The sequence below is a fragment of the Filicampus tigris genome, chromosome 8 (assembly GCF_054856515.1).
Source record: "Filicampus tigris isolate MCC_2025a chromosome 8, RoL_Ftig_1.0, whole genome shotgun sequence".
In the NCBI taxonomy this organism is placed as follows: domain Eukaryota; kingdom Metazoa; phylum Chordata; class Actinopteri; order Syngnathiformes; family Syngnathidae; genus Filicampus; species Filicampus tigris.
Genome location: NC_141224.1, coordinates 462242 through 477439, shown reverse-complemented (window position 1 = coordinate 477439; position 15198 = coordinate 462242). Strand labels below are relative to the sequence as shown.

Below are 15198 nucleotides of genomic sequence, written 5' to 3'. Positions count from 1 at the left end.
TTTGCGTTAACGTCTCGCAAAACGCATCGTCTCCTCCCCGAGTTATTGGGATGAAAGTTGACGTAAATCCGCTCCTGGCTCCTCAACAAAGAAAAAAACGCGAGAGGAGGTTTTCGGGCACTTTGTCTCCTTCGTAGCAAAGCTGTCCGAGTGCCACCATCTTTGAAATGGGCGGGAAGAGAAAGAGACAGAGTTTGAAGTTTTGCCAGCCATTGATGTTTAAATGCAACCTCGTTATAGCATCCGATTATCTTAAACGTGAGTGAAAGCTTTTGGGAAGCAAATTGCAATTAGAACAGTCCAATATAGAAGGAAAAATGCATATTTTAGTGGGAGAAAAAAAATACGGCGAATTGCAAGAATTCTTAACTCGTTCACTGACATTGACATATTTGACGTTTCACAATCCAGCCATTCAGTCCCAGGAACTAACTAACAAACGTTAAGAGTAACAGAGGCTTCTGAAAATGTCTGGCAGTGAATGAGTTTAACATTCCAATACATTTGTTGTCACAATATTATGAAAAAGTGCATGAGAGGTGATGTAACAATGCCTTTTGTTTTTTGTTTTTCCAACTCATGACGCAAACGGAACATTTGGAAAGACAAAGAGCCTTGCTTGACGAACGGCAAAGCGAAAGGAATTTCGGGCACATTGTGCAACGGCGGCCACATCGAAAGGTCGCCCTAAACTAAGACAACGAGTGCAACGCGGGACACTCGGTCCGTGTGCAATGTGACTTTGACAGGCCCAACAGATGTGCGTGCGTGTGTGCGTGAGGGACAAAGCGTCTCTGTTTCCATTACCTTTTAAACAGGCTTTCAACAGCGCAACACGGGCAGCGGCGTACATGCAGATCTCGAGCCACGCAGGCTTCTTTGTCGCGCCACGATGCCATCAAGTTGTCCGCACGCGCTCGCATCAACACGCATCCGTCAGCTCGCTTGGATGGCAGAAAATGGCAAAGTGTCTCCCTGCTGATTGAAAAACAAACAAACAAAAAATACAGCACACACTATTACTTCCTTTTCTTGTCAAGTGCGAGACATCTACCGCTTAAAAGGGAAGTCCAGTCAAGCTTTTTGTTTACAATCATATGTTCTACGTATATGCACCCGCCAGTCTACACTTGGCTTTGCGATTAGGTTTGCATTTGTGGAATATGAATCAAGCGGCACAATCCGCCCGTTTTTATCCATCTGAGGGGGCGGCCATTTTGTCGCTTGCCGTCAACTGAAAATGTGCCCGGCGTGCCCACAGGCTCGGCTCGCGAACGTCACATGGCCTAGCCGAGAAAAGAGGCGGGTGAGCCGTGACGTTGGCGAGCCGAGCCCTTCGGCACTGTGAGCTCATCTTTCAGTTGACAGCAAGTGGCAGCACAAGGCAAAATGGAAGAATGGGATACAAAGTTAGCTAGCACTGGCCAGCTGTCTTGGATACCTGCTTGCTATTTGGGCAAATCCCCTAGTATGAGCCTGGGCGCCCTTGCCCAAGATGGCTGCTCCCATCCAAAATGGCTGACCTCCTGTTCAATTTGGGGATGGGTTCTTGAGACTTTTTTTTTTTTGTGTGCGTACTGTTATGGCAGACATGCCCACCGCATTTTGTGGTGATTGGTGAAACTGGTATTTTTTGTTGTTTGCTGTTGTTGTTTCAAAACATCATCAAACTTTGCTTTGCAGGCAATCCATTCCAAATGGGCTTTGCTTCAAACCAAAATGGTTGGCTTCCTTTTCAGTTTCGGGCATGGCTCCTTGAGACTTTTTCATGTCAATCAGTAAAACTATTGAGTGAGTTTTTGGTGGTCATGTTCAGGAGCCTTAAAATATTCACTAACATTTTCACCAGGATACAAGCCCTTGACACGTTTTCAGCCATGTAATAAAAAAAGGCAATTCTCTTGTCATGATAATAATGATAATGATAATAATAATAATGATATTAATGATACTGATGAAAACCTCAAAGTTTTCTGCTTGGTAGCAATAGAAGGGAAGACTAAGGGGAAAATTTGCCTTCATGTTGACATTCCTTAAAGCGTGTAACCTTGACTTTTCTTTACAGCAGATGGAACAATTAAATGCGACGCAGAGCCGCCATGGGACCGCGCCGCCTTTGAACATCACTGGAGTAAAAACAAGTGGCAGTGATGGAGTATTGGGGTGTACAGACATTTAGAGAGCTCGTTTGGTTAAATTGGAAATGAAACCTTGCTGCTGTTGTGGTATACATTGGTCATAGATTTCAAGCCGATCTCATTGTTTTTTATGGCCATCAGCTCATGTGTGAGTGCTAGACCAGCGCTTCGCAACCTTTATTGAGCCAAGACACATTTTTAATTGAAAAACCTCACGGCACAGCACCCCAAAAAATATATCACAAAAATGACTGCACTTTATCCATTATTCCAGAAATGGAGTATAAATTATATATTTGTTAAATCGATTTACAAATGGATTTTTCCAGCGCAACCATCGACGGTTCACTCATGAGATATTTTACCAGTCATGTTGTATATATTTTGCCGTTCGACACAAGCCTGTCGTAGCTACTCTGGCACCCGAAAAACACGGATTCAAAGACTACCGAATAAATCATTTACAATTCAAGTGAATTTAATGTTGCTTGTAAAACGTGAATATGAACCCCTTTTTCTGATCATATGAGAAAGTGTTTGAGTGACACACTCCAATATGGCTGAAAACTTTGCTAAATCTTACTTGCATTCAGTCTACCAGTGGCAAGAGAGCAATTAGCTTGGATGATGTCATTTGTGCTGAGTCGCAACCATGATCTCTTGGTCTGTTGAGCGTTGCTTTCGGAACAGTTTATGAACATGTTTCTCCATTGTCGGTCTCCAGGCCCAGACCATGGGGATGATGACGGAGTACTACCACTACATCTTCACCACCCTGGTAATGCACCACCCTCATTAATGCAAATTGTTCTCATCTTTTTTGATGAATAGCGGCTAATTGCGAGCGGGCTGCAGTACGCAGTCTGTTACGGAGCTATTTTCTTTGACGACCTGGAAGGCATAATAGAGTGGCGCGTGCGTGCGCGCGCTCGCTCGCTCGCTCGCACTCGCGCTCGCCGTGGTGAACGCTCCTCTTTTATGTGCCAAGTGCATGCGCGTTCTTTTGAGGCGGCACCATAAAACACATCAGCGAAAATTAAATGTGGCTTCCCGAGCTTGAAAAAGACAACAATGCGGTCTTCTGTGAGCCTTTATGGGGCAAATAATCCAGTAAATGTTTTGTGTAAAACAAATGAATGTGTGCTAATGCCACGTTTGTATCGAGACTAACAGTAAATCCAAACAATTTAGTTGTGAGGTTAAATATTTTTTTCCCTTTATGATCAATTCAAATTGTCCCTCTCCTTGGGAAAGAATCATTAGCCTGTTATGGACTAATATTAATTGTACTGCTGACCAACAAAAAGCATGCTTCTCCCTACTGTGTGTGTGTTTTTTTTTTTTTTTTTTTTTTAATACAGGAAGCGTGTATCTCCAACATATATGATTTTTTAATTTTTTTTAATCATTCATCTCCAAAATTTGTGATTTTATTTTATTAGAAAAAGTTAACAAAAAGTATGCGTCTCCAATTTTGGGGGATTTTTTTATTGCAGCAAAAAGCATGTGTCTCCAAATTTCTTGATGTTAAAAACTAACTCTAATTATATCAAATGTCCTTAATTTTCATCTTTATCAATTACTATCATACATGACAGGGTTAATTTTAAATGTATTTAAGTCACTATCACTGTACAGCCGTCCGGAAGAATATAGGTCACACACAGTAGCTTGGGAATTTTAGTTGACATTATCACATAATACTTGGTGACCTTTTTATTTATCTATATGTTCAACTCGACAAATACTCCCTATATTTAAAAACGTGTAAAAAAACAAAACAACTAAAACTAATACGAAAACTAATAGAAACTAAAGTAAAAAAAACTATCGAATTAAAACAAACCAGCTTAAAAAAAACGAATTAAAAACTACCTGAATATAGAAAACAAAAGTCAAAACAAAATCAAAAACGTATTATCATGAAAACCCCCAAAGTATTGTACGAACTCTGGCAGTGTACTCACTTTTGTGAGGTAATGTATAAAAATAGTTTTTCAAGTTTTTAAATGGTTATTTTCAATGACACTCCCTGGCAACGATTGTTGTCCAATTGGCGCAACGCAAGTCAATTGAGTTTGAAACGCGGCTTTTATTTCCGTGGCGTCCTCTGCCACCTCTCTCCACGACGAGCGCGGCCCCAGCACGAAGCAATTGCGGCCCCACACCGCCCTGTTGGTGATAAACGTGTTGACTGGGAATGAATAGCAGCATGTTCTAAGCTGTTGATTTCGACCTCTGTTACTGTCTCTTTCTCAGAGAGACACAGACACACACGTACACGCACACGCACGCACACCCACACACACACACACACACACACACACACACACACACACACACGCATTCATCTCTGCAGACCCGGCCAGTCAGTGGCGATAATGCGTTATGACATCGAGGCCGGCCCTGATGCGTGTCATTTTTCATGCTCTGACGCATTGGCGAATATCATTGTTTTGACATGCATCATGCCTTTGGAGCATCTCTGTTTAATGGGTTGAAACTCCTGTTTAAAAAAAAAAAAAAGAACCTGTTATGCTTTATGTTGCTCATCTTTAATTCAGGAGTATCACTGCAGGAACAGTGGCTTTGATCCGGTGAAGCTGCAACAAGGTGTCACATTCTGCCGCCTTCATTTGATACAGAATGTCGACATACACTCTCAAACCCGCTGAGTGAAATGGCTAACCCGGCGCAACACTTGCTAGAGGATTTGCTCCAGTACGTTGGGTCAACATTTTGATCAAACAAGGGCTAAAAACTACTCCTCAACAAATTACCCCAACCTTGGGCGAAAGTAACCCAATAGGAACATTTTTTTCGTGTGCCTCTGCAGTCCGACCTGCAGAGGGCAACGCTGGCAGCCAACACGGGCGCCGCCGCATCCCATTCTGCAGGTGCGCCATAATCGAAGAAAAATTGAAGATAGTATCGTGCGGACTGGAACAAAGGCCGATATGACGCGGTCCGAAAAGATTTTAGGGCAGTGGTTCTTAACCCGGACTGAACCCCGGTGGTCCGTCCCAGGGTATCGGTGGAGGTCAAGGACAACCGTGAACGGTGGACATGGAAATGAAGAAAAGTAAGACTTGGTTGGGAAAATGGTCAACCCGTTTAACATTGTGTCATTTATACGGCTCCGACTGCGTCGACCAAGCCCGAGTGTTATTATTTTTGTAGGATTTCACATTGTGCAGCTTTACCTAATAATGTGCCTGCAGACTTGTCGCATGGCATGGATTCTGTGCGACGTCGCTGGTTAAAAGGCACCGGTGCTGCCAATGTGAACTTATAATTGGAACAAGACGCTTTTGTGACACCCTAAAAAGGCTCTAATAGAAACGAGGATGTCACAAGAAATGTATTGTACGTCTGCCAACATTTCTGTCCCACTTAGTTTGTATTCTTAGCTTCAAAAGCTCGGAGAGCGACCCGATCTACTTTAGCGAGCATTTCGGAATGTCACACGGAACAATAGTGATATACTTTGATCCGTGCTCATAAAAAGCCGGTGCCGTGCTGCGGAGACGGGAGATGGAGAGGAGAGGAGAAATAATTCAGCGGCTGGTGGCGTTTTTTTTTTTTTTGAAGTAAGTAACTAAGGCCGTTAGCCCGGCACTAACCCAACAGGGTGCTAATGAAATATCTATGTTGATCCAAATGTCTTTTTCCAAGCCCGCCGGCCCATTACGCCGCGACATGTGTCAACATGTGACTTCGCACTTTGGCTTCCCCAGAAATTACAGCGGCTTAAATTGAATTGCTTTTGCCTGCCGAGGGAACGGGAGTCATGAATTATTAAAACTACCACAATGATCCAACATTTTTTAGTGGGGTTTTAATGGCATACATGCAGCCACACACGCGGCAACTTTTTTGTTTTTCCCCTCATTTGAAGGTAGTGTGATTTCTCACAGGCCGAACAATCGTTTTACAATCCATCCATTCATCGGGCAAACACCTCCTGATGTGAGTTTTTGCACGAGGAGTAAGCAGAACAGCGTTTACAGCAATTTCTAGTCCAAAAAATCAGTTCAGGAGCAGAAAGGACCGCGGCCCCGCCTAGCGACACGTGACCACACAAAGGTGACGTGACCAGGTAAAAGTATCGCACAACCTGATTATTGGCCAATATTTAACGACGCACAAGGAATTTGTCTCCCGTAGAATGAGCTGGACTAGCATTGCAGTAACAAGCAACTACGACAAACAAAAGACGTGATGAATAAGTAGAGAGAGTCTTTGCGTAATGCGAGGGTGCCCGACCAATGCGGAAAGTCATCAACTGTCAAGTGACAACTGTCGCTCACCAAGTCGGAATTGTCATCCAACTTTGAAGGGGTGAAAGACGCAGAAAGTCCTTGAGCAATTGAAAGTGTCTAGCGCGGAGGAGTATTGACCAACGACAGTTATCCAAAGAGGTACAAATGAGCAATACGGTAATACTGTCCCACAGGGATGTGAAAACACAACATTTGCAAGGTGCCACTATCGAGTTTTGAGTTTGATGGCAAGAGAGAAGAAGCTATCGGAATGTCTGCTGGTTTTAGTGGGCAGAGTTCGACAGCGCCTAGCCGAGGGAAGGAGCTGGAAGAGGCGGTCTCCAGGACGTGGAGGGCCAGAGACAATTTTGCATTCCCTTATCTTGGCTCTTGTCCCCAAGAGTGGCTCGGGGGGACCAGTGATGTTTTTGTTTTCAGCAGTCCAAACTGACTGCAGCCGTTCTGGGATATTGGACTGATTTCCAGTCGGATTTCATCTGGTCAATTCTGTTCAAAAGCAGCTGTCAGTATGACGCAGTGCAGTTCTAGTTATGACTTCGGGAGGTTTACAGTGTACCTGTTGTTTTTTCTGCCGCGTGTTGGCAACGGAGCCCCGAGTTCCCAAGGAAGTCCCATAAAGACACGGTTGCTCGATGTCACTTCTTTAAAACTGCACCCAAAGCCATTAAGGTGCCCTTGAATACTGCCCAGCAATAAGAGGCCATCCGAGCACATGACGCAACACTCCATTTTCCCGTTTTTGGTCCAACTGTAGCAGGAAACACACACGTGCTAAGTTTCAGCTTTTCCACTAACCTGACTGTACTGTATGATTTGTGGCAGGGAGAGACACCTTTTTCAAATCCATTTATTGGGCTTATAAATCTCCTGGCATGGCATTGAAAAAGGACTGTTTTTCCTTCCTTTGGCTTTGTTTTGATCTTAATATAGCATCTCTCTAATCAGAAGCTGCGTCATTTTGTTTTTCATGTGAGGAGAAAAAGCATGCGGGCCACATACTTGAAAGGTAGACACTAAGCATAGCGGGACAAAAACGAGACTCTCGCCTCCTCCCTTTACCCGTCCGTCTCTCTCCAAAGGATCTGATGGCCATCGATCTGGAGCCGTATCGCTTTTGTGGCGTCAACATGACCGGCTTCCGCATCCTCAACGTGGACAACCCGCTGGTCTCCTCCATTGTGGACAAGTGGTCCACAGAACGGCAGATACCCCCCAAACCTGACTCGGGCCTCCTGGAGGGCATCATGACGGTATGTTCTAGTACTGCTACACACAGTGGCCGTAGCGTCTTCATCTTTTGGAAACTCCGGTCAGACCTCCAACGTGCCGTCGAATAACTTCTTTCTTACCTAGCAGTTTTGAATTTCCCTGAACGTGCCCTGTGTTTGCAAGCCTTCACGTGACGGCACTTGTAGTCTGCGTGCACAAAATATTGCAAAATATTATGGTGACAATCCCCATCGTGGAGCGATCCGACCGTCCGGCTCTGCCATCAACTGGTTGAATGGTGTCACTGCCAGCTTGTTTCATCTTTCCTCTCGACTGTCTAAATGGCTTTCATCAAGGTGGTTTTGTGTTCTCGAGGAGGATCGTGAGCATTTTCATGGAACAACGGGTAGACATAAAATCATCCTTCTGACTTCAGGGGCATTTCAAAACAATATCACATTTTGTCCTTGAAAAGGATCTGCAGCTGTCCAAAGGCTCTTGTAATTTTGAATTAAATATAAGTAGCGCGAGGATGATAGCAAAGCGCTGGCTGTTGGAGAAATCGCCAGCTTCTTGAAAACCATAACAGCGTGGTTATCCGTTTTCTCTCTCATTAAAATGCTGAACATAGTCCGACCATATCATTCATAAACACCTTCACAGTGCTCTTGAAGGGATTACAGATTTGTTTTTGTAACCATGCAGGCCACAGCTGTGTAAGCGCGTGTGGCTCTGCCACAAGATTTCACGAGTGGCCGAGTCACGGCCGCTGGTTTTGCGGCAATTCAAAATTTGAATCGCAGTTACACAATGTGGCCACTTCGCAAAACACAGCTGATCGAAACGCATGGAAGCTTTCGCAAGCCGTAGAAATACACCTATTGTGTTTTACCACAATACTTAACCATTTCTAATTTTATATGCGCCTGTGGATGTAATAGCGAAGCATATACGCGAGCAACGTACGTACCGCACCGGTTGCATTCAAATGACTGGACGCGAGCTCCGCCTTTTGATATGTCCACATTTTTTTTCCCCAACTGGTGAATTTTTTCCAGGAAAGGTTCCGCAGAAAAAACCCCACAAAGAATGAAGAAATGTGAAAAGAGGTTGATTATGTGAGATTTAACTTTCAGCTCGGAGCCAAACAATAGACGGATGGATTCAAGCTATAATTTATATGTATGTAGCAAGTCTTAACGTCTTCAAAGAAGTCGATCCGTTCTCTGTCACGCTATAAATGGACTTTGTGTGGACGGCTTTGACATTTTGGGAATGACTACTCCATAGCGCAGTATTTCACCGGCTTGTTTGGCAGGCATCAGCTGAAACAATGTTCACCCCATTATTCCAGACAGATGCGGCTCTGACCTACGACGCCGTCCACATCGTGTCCGTCTCCTACCAGCACGCGCCGCAGATGACCGTCAACTCGCTGCAGTGCCACCGCCACAAGCCCTGGCGTTTTGGCGGCCGCTTCATGAGTTTCATCAAAGAGGTAAAGAGATGTCTTTTCCGTTTGCAGCCAAGTGACCAGGGAGGAGGAGGGGCACGAGTGGAGTGGACGAGCATGTTTACCCAGCAAATCAATCACAGCCACCAACAAAGAGCCTTGATGGACACATTAAAGCCATGTTGTTGTCTGCTGCGTAAAATTCCCCGCAGACGTTGTTTTATCTCCTGAATGTTGCAACCTTTTGAAAGGACAATTTGTGAAACTTGCCTCGAGTTTATCAAACATGAGAGTGTGTTGTTGTACACCAAATAAAAACATGAAGAGGCTGGGTGGATATGCTAATATTTGTACCTTGATAACCAGATGCAGGCGGACCAGATGACGCTTGTTTTCCCCATGTTGTACGTCGCAATTGGCCTGCTTCTCCATTGGTCAGAACAGTTGGCGTGACGGACGGTTCGGAGTACGGGGCTGAACGGCTCGAGATTTCACTGTAATGCGATGAAAGTCGAGTCGAGGTCGGTTCATCGATAACGGCACTCGTATTAATACAGCGTGTCCTCGCTTTAGCGCAAAGTTCCTATTGCGTAACCCAAACTAGCTCATTGTGCGCCGTTTGTAAGCTCGAAACTTTGTTTGCCGAGGCCTTCGACAGCGGATTCCAAACATACCAATTTGGCGATGTCAATCCCTGACGGACGCCCGTCGCTCAAGCAGATTTGTCATTGTAAGGTTGGAAAAATGAAGTTTGCGTCTTCAACTGGATAAAGAATGAATGAGTACATGTTGTCGCGGTTCACTCGCCTGACTTGTGCGCAGGCAGCCTCAGCTCACTTCCAGCCCAGTGACAGTGCAGTGAATGGCTGCCTGCCTCTTGAAATGCCCTAGCAACCAGTCCACTGCCTGCGGTTCGCTTTTCGCACAAAGTGGGTTAGGGTCCCAAATGATCTTGAAGAGGACAAGTGGTGTAGAAAATTGATGGTTGGATTCTTATCAGAAATTTGTTTGCCAGGCACCGAGCGAAGAGCCTGAATGTCGGTGAAGTGCTTGAAATCAGTCTCCGTTTATCTTGTCCTTCAGGCTTGCGATTGTCCAACGTGCCTCCCGATGTACAAAGTATTCCAGACGCACGATTGAGGTTTAACTTGAGGTCACGCTGCGATAGCGGCACCCACTCTCCCGCGTATAAGGAGCCGGCCGGGTCTGATGTAACTCTTCGAAATAGGCCAGAAATAAGAGCCAGACTTAGTGAAAGTATAAATGTGGGCAAATGAGGAGTCGGGATCACTCAAGCACTCCCTTCTCCTCTGAGGTTCTCATTAGCATCCCTCAGAGAGGATCATCTTCCATTTTAGCACAAGGAAGTCCCAATGCGCTTATTTTTCTATCGCAATGAAGTTGAAGGATTTCCATCATTTCTGAAACGACTGAAAAAAGCGGTATATATGTTTTGATTTTTTTTTTAGGTTTCTCATGTTCTAAGACAGAATATAAGCCCTACTTTAATGTACTTTAAGACCTGTCTCGAGGTGTTTGTGACAAGCATGATTGTATTTACAGTGCGTTGCACAAAGACCAGCAAGGAACTGACAAGTTTGCGAGCCGCTATGGAGGCTCATCATGTTTTTTTTTGTCTTCTCTCATCTCACCTTCTGCTGAAGCAGCCTCGCTTGATCAATCTGCAGAGACAGCCTGCACATTGCAACGATCACAGTGGGCGATTCGCTTGTTGTGATTCGCTCCTCGAGATCACAGAGGCTTGGTAAACAGAGTGGGATGTGTTGTTACAGTGAAAAAAAAAAAAAAAAAAAAAGAAAAGGAGAAAAAAGAATAATATATAAACGTTTTTAATACCGCCAAAAGAGGTTATGTTATCATTTGTTTTGCAAAAATACGCTTTCCAAGAAAGTTGATGTGTACGTGCCAAGGAAGAACGAAGTACACTTTGGTGCGGATCCCGAAATGGCTAAATAGAGGTGTAGATTTTGGTGTTGGATCCAAATGAAGCCTATTGAGCCTCGGTCTGCACCCTACCGAGAGTCATTTTAGTCCCTCTGCTAATTGACAGGATGATGCTCTTTTCTCTTTGTGTTGATGCAAGATCAGACATGTTTTATTTTGGCAGTTAGACATCCACTAATGTCTTGGACCAAATTCAGGGGTACGCAGGTGGTGTTCCCCTTTGGTGGAGGTCTGCTCTCTACTTCGTGTCGTTGTAGTTTGTCCTGGAACAACTTCAGGAAGGATTTTCACTGCACGGTTCAAGTGACGCAATTGTCATAGGGGTCAAGGCGACCTAAAGGTACACAATCAAAACCTGTTACGTTTGAACTTCGGCTACGAAAATTGGGAGGCACGTGTTCCGCCCTGTTGTGGTGTACTAAAAGTTCATTGCAGCCATATGCTAAGATGCATAGATTTTGGTGTTACACAGGGCTCAATTTTGGAGCCACTATTAACTGTCTGTGTTTTTGGATGTTGTCTGTGACTTTATGTACAGCACTCAGTATGCGGCACTTGTTGTTTTTAAAGTGCTGTTTAAATAAAGTGGAGCTGAGTGCAGCCAAGGAGTGTGACTCTCGCTTCGCCGCCACCGCCGCCGCACTCAAGCCTCACCTAAAAAAAGTGCGCTGAATTTCCTCTGATCGGAATCAGGCCTCTTTTGAATGTGGATAAGAATCGGACATGTATCGGTGGCAGCACGGTGGAATAAAACATCTGCCTCACAATTAACAGTCCCGCTTCAACTCTCTAATGGACCGCCTCTGTGTATTGTTTGTATGTTCAATCCCTGCGTGCAGTGAATTTTCTCTGGGTATTCCCCCTTACGAGAGCATCCCCAAAACACGCTTCTTAGGTTAAGACTTGAAATTGTCCATTAGTGTGAATGTGAGTAGAAATGCTCGCCTTGATGTGCCCCACCGACTGCCCAACGTCACCGGCAATATTTAGCGTCGGCTCGCCCGAGGCCTGAGTGATGGCAAGTGGTCTGGAAAACGGGTGACTGCCTGAATGTATCCAATATCTGCGACTGTAGCCTACACAGAAACATTGGACGAGAGCCTGATACCATCAAAGACAGCATTTACAATACACGGTTCAAGTGGCAAAATTCAGATTTTCTTGCTCCCAACCGGCAGATTTCGGCTAAGCGCCATGCAGCGTAAAGAGATGAAAAAAAATGGATGCAGTCGGATAGCCTCAGATCACAATCAGGTCTCCTCCAAATGTGTCTAAAATTCCACGGGCCCTCGCATTTTCCCCGTGTCCTCCGGCTTCATCCCACATTGGCATAGTTGTGCACGTTAGGTCACTGGGCGACCCTTTATTGCCCAATAGGTCAGCCTATGCAATTGCAGTTTCAACGTACAGATCGGACATACCCCGTTGATACAAGTCTGACGGCATAAAACGATGCATCGTCACGGCAGCCTAGAGAACAAAAAACGGATGTTGAATCAGACATCCTCAGATTGGAATCAGGCGTCTTTCAAATGTGGCTAAAAATAGCTGTGAACGCAAACGGACGATTGGATATATTGCACCATGTCAATGCAATCGTGACACTAAGCAAGCCAAAGCTTTGGCATGGCTTGAAGATTGAATTGGCTCCATTGTTTGTATTCACGCTTTAATAGCCCCTGTCAAAGGACTGTGGTCTTCTGTCCTCATTTGGGAAATGATTCAAACACCCTTCAGTCTGTCCTTTGGATGACACTGCAAACATCACCTCCAAAATACTTGGGATTTTCCTTTTACTGTCCTCTAATAGGAAGCCACCATCACGGCCGCCGGTTATCAAGACGAAAGCCAATGAAATATTATTACACTGTTGTCCTTACGCCGGGCTACCGTTTGAGGACAACACTGCGGCGCTGGGTTGTAAAAACTCTTTCTCGGGTGTGATTTACGCCCACTGCAAAGACAGCCAGTCAGACATGTCGTCAAGGTCGAATGGGCCCTTTGGATCGGGCGCGTCCGAGGCCTTTGCATCGCACCCTGAATCCTTTGAACATAGTGTTGGATTGTTTTGTAGGTCTCGGGTCCATAAGCCCAACAATAGCCAGGGGTGATGGGCTTGAGTCGGAGGGTCGGCGGAAGCAATTTCACTTTGACCATTCTGGGAGTTGGTTGTGTGTCAAGTTTTACAAAAAGGATAATGACAAGGAACTGGCGACCCACTTTTTTTTTTTTTTACAGGGAATGGGGCAATAGTAGATTCGAGTACTGGCGCAACTTCACACTGCCCGCACTAGATCCCCAATCGACTGTGACTGAATGAAACTGCACCAACAAACGGGCAGACAATCGAGCATTAAAATGTAACATCTGTAGGAGTGCGCGCGCTGTAACAAACAGCCTGCGCTCACGTCTGTTCAGGTTGCGCTTATCGGGGAAATAACAACGGAGGGCAGTTATGTACTTTGCGTCCTCGAGGGGAATAAAGCAAAAGAACGGTCGTTAATTAACTCAGCGGTCCTCTGGTGTTGGCGGCGTCGGATGTGAATTGTAATTAACAAAAAGACGGAAATGCAGCCTGAGAGCTTTGTGCCCGTTTGGGTGAGAAACAAACACGGCGTGTGCTAATTGCATGCTTTGTTGGTCATTGCAGCTCTTAAATGTTCATGGTTACTACAAGGTTGTCAATTTATTATGTGGACATGTAAATAAGGTGACAAGACCGCATGAGATTTTACATGCTGGAAGGAGGAATCAAAAAACGGACTCGATGTAATCAGAGTGATATTTTGGGGTCCTTTGTGGGCATACTTGTGTTTTTTTGCCGTGCTATGCCCGTTGCTGTATCTGTGGTAGAACAAACAGAATTTGATTGTATTTATGACGTTACCATTTCAAAATCAAAATCAACTCGGACCCAGGCTAAATAGAAAACCCTCATTTACAACCCTAATCCTACATTGAAACCCTAAGCCTAAAACTGGCTAGAAAGCCTAAGGCTCCTTAAAAACTATAACCCAGGCTCGAGACGCTGATCTGAAGCCCTACTCCATGCTGGAATAGGAAAACCAGCGGTCAGCGTGGTGAATGTGCTTCTAAGTGGCATAAATATTGTTTTTCAGTCCCACTGGGATGGACTGACCGGGAGACTCTCGTTCAACAAGACAACTGGATTGCGTACAGACTTTGACTTGGACATCGTAAGTCTGAAGGAGGACGGACTCGAAAAGGTAAGAACCGCTGTGGTCCATATCGCTGCTGTCTGTTTTTTTCCCCCACCCCACCCATCATTAATTCCCCAACATCTCAATCAATCACAGTTGATTTTAAGGCAGAGAGAGAGAGACACACACACACATCTTTTTCCTTGCTTCTTCCCACCATTGCATGTCACCGGCATTGTATCCAAATTTGAAAATGGCGATCTTGACATTTTTTCTTGCAAAATGTCAGAAAAGCCAATTTTCGCCCTTGCTGCGCAACAAAGTAGGAACGGCAAGCTGACGAGTGTAATTCACCTCTCTAACAAGGAACCAAATTGGCGCTTCCCAGAAAGGCTAGTGGATCATAAAGTAAATTGGAATGGGGCACACGTTAGGGTGTTAATCGCCGTCTCTCTTAATGATAATTTGAGGTGGTGCCCAAAATGCAGTTTGCTGCTAATGGACTGTACAAACACAAAATAAATGGAACAAAAATGGTTGTGTGTCCAAGTAAAAGGTTGGTAATACAGTCTCCTTCTTCAAAGCACCCTCTGGACTGTAACAGCCTCTCACTACTCCAAGGGCTTTTATACATTATGAATATATCAAGTAGGGATAAGTCTCATTATGACTTGCTCAAGTAGTCCCTAAAGGCTCAAGACGATATAATAGCGCAAGCTTTTCATCTTGTAACCCTTCTGTTGGAGGACGGCGGCGTGGGGGGGGGGGGGGAACGGGGGGGCGCTTGCATCGGCTCTGAACCGATTCTTGTCGGCATGTTCGTCTCGCGTGAGGTCATCTGAATAGAAGCACGTCCCATCATTATTTGATGGCGCATTAGCATCTCCGCCAGCGTGTTTTCAGATTCCCCTTCCATCTTATACATGCCGCGGAATCGGCTTTAGCCTGTTAGGGTGTGGACTCCCTCGGCTAATCCCTTGTAATTGAAT

The 15198-nt window shown here is 45.0% G+C and overlaps 1 protein-coding gene and 1 long non-coding RNA gene across 2 annotated transcripts in view; one reads left to right on the top strand and one right to left on the bottom strand.

Moving 5' to 3' along the window:
• The window catches only part of LOC147142846 (uncharacterized), a 167188-nt gene that overhangs the window by 62131 nt on the left and 89859 nt on the right, over nucleotides 1-15198 (bottom strand). The window contains exon 2 of the long non-coding RNA XR_015087812.1: nucleotides 808-978. This is a non-coding gene — a long non-coding RNA (uncharacterized LOC147142846). The remainder of the gene's footprint in view (nucleotides 1-807; nucleotides 979-15198) is intronic.
• Nucleotides 1-15198, top strand: part of grik3 (glutamate ionotropic receptor kainate type subunit 3) — an 88510-nt gene that overhangs the window by 44171 nt on the left and 29141 nt on the right. Inside the window, exons 5-8 of the mRNA XM_086037669.1 lie at nucleotides 2863-2916; nucleotides 7501-7671; nucleotides 8985-9128; nucleotides 14168-14275. Of these exons, the coding sequence (XP_085893795.1) occupies nucleotides 2863-2916; nucleotides 7501-7671; nucleotides 8985-9128; nucleotides 14168-14275 (477 nt within the window). The remainder of the gene's footprint in view (nucleotides 1-2862; nucleotides 2917-7500; nucleotides 7672-8984; nucleotides 9129-14167; nucleotides 14276-15198) is intronic.